General features: G+C 37.9%; 1 protein-coding gene across 1 annotated transcript in view; it reads right to left on the bottom strand.

Moving 5' to 3' along the window:
* UBE2U (ubiquitin conjugating enzyme E2 U) overlaps positions 1 to 3,844 on the bottom strand; it is a 77,008-nt gene extending 73,164 nt beyond the window's left edge. The window contains exons 1-3 of the mRNA XM_007460076.1: positions 3,339 to 3,844; positions 1,751 to 1,832; positions 655 to 747 (exon numbers count right to left, since the gene is read on the bottom strand). Coding sequence (XP_007460138.1) covers positions 655 to 747; positions 1,751 to 1,832; positions 3,339 to 3,404 — 241 coding nt within the window. The 5' untranslated portion in view covers positions 3,405 to 3,844. The remainder of the gene's footprint in view (positions 1 to 654; positions 748 to 1,750; positions 1,833 to 3,338) is intronic.
* Positions 3,845 to 4,847: the final 1,003 nt, after the last annotated feature.

The following is a 4,847-nucleotide window of genomic DNA, read 5'->3' as shown; positions in this document are numbered from 1 at the left end:
CGCCAAAAAAAAAAAAAAAAAAAAAAAAAAAGTTTATGTAGTTTAATGTGTTATGCTTTTCTCATGGTTTCTAGGGTATGTTGTTTTTAGAAAAGGCTTTCTCACCACACCCATAAAAGTTCTATTAGATTTTCTTTTTAGCATTAAAATTTTTTGCATTTGTAATCGATCAAGAATTTACTTCACATATGACTTGAGGTAGCAATCTAACTTATTTCTTTCTAAAATGTTAATTTGTCCATGCATTATTTTTATAGTAAAAAATTAGGTCCAACTAAAATACTGAATACAGGAATTAAGCTTATCATTCAGTCATTAAAAATTATATTTTGAAGAATGTTTAATATTGCAGAAATAAACACATTATGTCATTTTAAGTAAAAATATATAAAACTTTGTGTAATAACCCAACTATGTAGATAAAATGCATACATAGAAGAAGGAAATAAATTTGGTTAAATATAGAGAATAGTATCTCTCTGGATTAGGATGCAGGTGATAATTTTTTTCTGCCTTTTAATATTTTCCCCAGTAAGCATGCTTACTTTTATAATCATAACCAAGTGATTAAAAAGAAACATTATTAAACACTAATAAAGAACAAGGTTAATGGGGACAGAACCCGTGATGATAAAAATTTCATTTGTTCCTTACCATTTGGATGAAAAGGAATTGTTCTAAATTTCACAACTGGAGGGACAAAATTATACTCCGATGTAAAATTTATTCTCAGTTGGAAGAATGATCCTGTGATATAAAAAGAAACATTTTTACTAAAGTGTCATGTTGAACTGATTAACTGTAACCTAACACTGAAGTTTATTCCCACAGTTTAGCCTCCCCAAGGTCCCTAGAGTTTTATTATATTAATAAGTAAATTGGATTATAGGATGCCTAGACTCCTCTAGATGGTGTAATAGACTCCTCACAATCTAATTCCATGTTTTCAGCCACATTCCCACCAGTCCTTTCTACCCACTGACCCTGTCCCCCTAACACCCGGCCCCTTCACTGTGTATCTCATCTTTACTGAACTCACTGCTCCAGAACCCTCTCTTGCCACCTCATGTCAGGCTGTTTACTCTGCCTGGATTTCCTTCTGATTCTAAACCTGGTGAATTCTCACACAGTTTTTAGGACCCAACTCAAGTGTCACTTCCTCGGGAAGCCGTTCCTGACTCTCCAAGGCAAAATTAACTAATCACTGCCTCCTCGGTATTCCATTCAAAATCCATAATAGAACATGTTATACTTTATTGTAATTATCCACTTACATGTTTTTCTCCCCTACCTCACTAAACAAATGTATCTTGTTAATCCGCAACTGTAAGAGTGCGTGGTCATTAAAGTTTATAGTGGCCTAGTTTGCTTGAGAATTTGATTTATGGAAATTTGTGGGAAAATCATAGAGGAAAAAAATGAGACATAATTGTGGGATTTTTCTGCCAGTAGGCATTTTGTTAGCTATTCTCTGATTTCATGGAAGACTGTTAGATGATATTCTCAATTGATATGCTTTCCTGTGTGTGCTTCTTAAAATCATGATAACATTAAGATTGGGCATAAAGAAAAATTCAAACCTGAAATTTCCATCCATGTTGACAAATGGCAAAAAATTAAACCATATAATGAAAAAATAACATGTAAATACTTTAGGAATTCTAGAAAATTTATACAATGCAACCTTAAAGAAAATAGGGTAATAATACAAAGACTTTTAAAAAAGTAAATTAGTTTCGAAAGCACAAACCATGCCAAACTGTATTCTGTAGACCTTCAATATCAACTTCCCATTGCATCATATCTTCACTTACAGGAAAGCCAGTAATACCCTTTAATTAAGAAAAATTAAAGCAGAAAAAAGATTAAATATTTATTGCAGCTTGGAAAATCAGATATCAGATTACAATGAATTCCAAAAGCTCTACGCTTTTTCTGATCATTTTTTTTTGATTTTAGGAAGGTGTTATATATCGCCTTATTACAGAGAAGTTAAGATAGATTCCAGAAAACACATGCAATAGAAAATTTTAAATAAATCAGTAGTGTAGTGTGCAAATCACAAGTGGGACAGTAAGGTCAAGACTAGAATGTGTGGCTTATGTAAGACAACAGACAATTTAAGACTCAAATTCAAAATGAAAGAAATAGTTGGAAAGCTTGCATTTCTTCAAAGATTTAAAAAACCATATGGATGCTATATAAGGCATGAAGTAGAAAATTTTCATTAAGAAAAACACAACTCTAAAATTATGCTCATATATAAAAATAAAATTTTCCTACACTTGAGGCATTATTCCAATGGAGGGACAAGAATGTATTTCACAGAATAAGGTTATTGGTTATGCTGAGGAATACACTTAAATATAGTCAATAAATACTTCTGAGCAACCACATAGTTATTAGGTATGTTAAGCGCTAGTCTGGATAACCATTACATCTCTATTATCTACATTATCTATATTTACCTAACACTTCTCCCTTCAACAGATTTTCTTCCAACAGAAAGTCACAAAATTCAGGTGGAGCAGAAACAACATCAAATGTTACTTTCATACCTCTCGGATGTTTGTTGTTGAACTCAATAATTGCTCCCGACATCTGTTAAGGCAATACTTCTATGGCAGGAGTGGAAAGAGAGCAATGCCATTGAACTACACCCTATGCAGCTGTTGGTAAGCATGCTACACCCTCTTTCTACGCACGGCTTTCTATTCTTTCTAAGTACACCCTCGCCCCTTCCATTTTTAAATTCTCCATATTGTATGTGATGAAACAGCCTATGGCAACCACTGAACAGCCTATGAACACTGAAACCTCATTGGTGGCATTTGGCGCAAAGCCTTCCTCTGTGTTAAAATTATAAGGGAAAGGTGCTTCTGTGTTATATGTGACAGAAGTTGGCAAAAAGTGCACTAGACAGGAAGTCGTAGAAAACCCTGTGATGGAATCCTGCGGCCAAATATTTACTGACCCTTTCTGAGGCTTAGGTTTCCGGTAGGTAAAACAAAATACTACGAACTTATTTTGTAGTATTGTAATTAATGAGTGCAACCCTGGACCTACTAGTCACTTACTACCTGATGGACCCTGATATTCAGGGCTTAAATGCCCATAAATTACTCAGCATAGTGTGCTCAATATTGTTAACTATTATTATGAAGTACAAATTGTTATTATTATGAAGTAGATAATTATACTGAAATAGGTTCATTAAACAAGTCTGTAGTGGCAAATTATGCTTAACTAAATTATGCCTTATAGAATAAACACAGATTAAACTGCTTTTTGAAAGTGGTACTCCAAGGAAACACACCCTCCATGTCTCCAGTACTCACCTCATAATTGTTTTTCTTCAACTCTTGGAATTCTCTTTGCAGCAAGACGTAGGCTCTGCTGTACATGATAAGGCAGCAGAGTCTGGCACTTGTCCCCGCACTCCTAGGGTTCGCTCTGAGGCAGGTGTCTGAGGTTATGGGTCACCTTCCCGCACCTAGTTAACTGACATAAGTTACTTGCTTTCTCGACCGAGCCTCAGAACGCTGTGTGCTCCCAAGATAAGTGGCTCTAAGTTGGACATATAACAGTGACTTTTTTTCTCCTCTGACTCTTCCGAAGGAGGACTTCAGAAGGAAGACTTGAGCACTTTCTCAACTGCGGTGTGTCACTGCAGGACCAGCCCACAGCCCATCTGAAGGCAAACCTGGATGAGCTTCTGGGACCACCCGCGCTGCTTGTGCGTGAAGTGGGCGTGAGAGGCGTAAGCGTAGGGCGGTCGTAGCGGGTTGTCTCCTCTTCACAGGTGTAACTAACTGGGTGCCGGCTTGGCCGGAGGATGCCAATCGGTTGCCAAGCAACTGGACCGAGGGGGTCTAAAGTGAAGGAGGTGGGAGCTTCTCCGCTCCTCATCCAATCAGCGACGTGGGGCGGCCTCTGGAAACCTCCGCAGCCAATCGTCCAACCGGTTCAGTTTGGAAGGCCAATGAGAGCCGTTGTTGAGGCCCCCTCTACCCCCGCGCCCCGTGCGCCAGCGAGGTCCACCAACTTTTGACTCTACCCAGCTGGGGTTGGCGGGGAGGAGGGGTGAAGTCAGAGGATCTAGCATGTAAGTCTGTAAGTCAGAGAAGCCTTCCCTCGAAGTCCTTCTCCGAAAGAATGTTTTCTTTTTCTTTGAATATCAGAAACCATCAGGTAATAAGTGACCAGTAACATAGGTCTGCACTTATTTATAATAACTTATATGGCACGATAGCGTTCATGATATGTTCGCATACCTTATTATGTCATCGAATCCTACAGTTACTCTGGGAGAATGCTCCACAACAGGGAACTACTTAAAATTTCTCAGATTCCCATCACTTGCCGGAGAGTTTTGCACCTGCTGTCCCTTCTGTCTAGACACTCACGACGTTCCTTCCATCCTTCCTCCCCACATTTTTCCTTCACTCATCGTTCAGATTTACCTTTGCCTATGATTCCTTATGGACTACCCTAAGACAAGATTAGGCTCCTTTCTTGTGATCCTAGAGGACCCTGTTAGTATTTATCAGGCTGTATCACAATTGCTCATTGCATTCTCTAGCCCACTGTGAGCTACTTAAAGGCTTTAATCTGACGGTGTCAACTACAGAAACTGGCATCCTTGCTCAGAGTGCTTTTTTTTTCTTACTATTTATTTACTAATTTTATGGAAACAGGACATGAATTCAATTAGTTCATTCATTCCACAAATTTTTTTTTTTTATACACAATGTATTTATTTATTTATTTATTTATGGCTGTGTTGGGTCTTCATTTCTGTGCATGGGCTTTCTCTAGTTGTGGCAAGTGGGGGTCACTCTTCACGG

Source organism: Lipotes vexillifer, unplaced genomic scaffold (assembly GCF_000442215.2).
Source record: "Lipotes vexillifer unplaced genomic scaffold, Lipotes_vexillifer_v1.1 scaffold134, whole genome shotgun sequence".
NCBI lineage: Eukaryota > Metazoa > Chordata > Mammalia > Artiodactyla > Lipotidae > Lipotes > Lipotes vexillifer.
The sequence above is the reverse complement of the archived record's forward strand: the minus strand, read 5'-3'. Positions and strand labels throughout refer to the sequence as shown.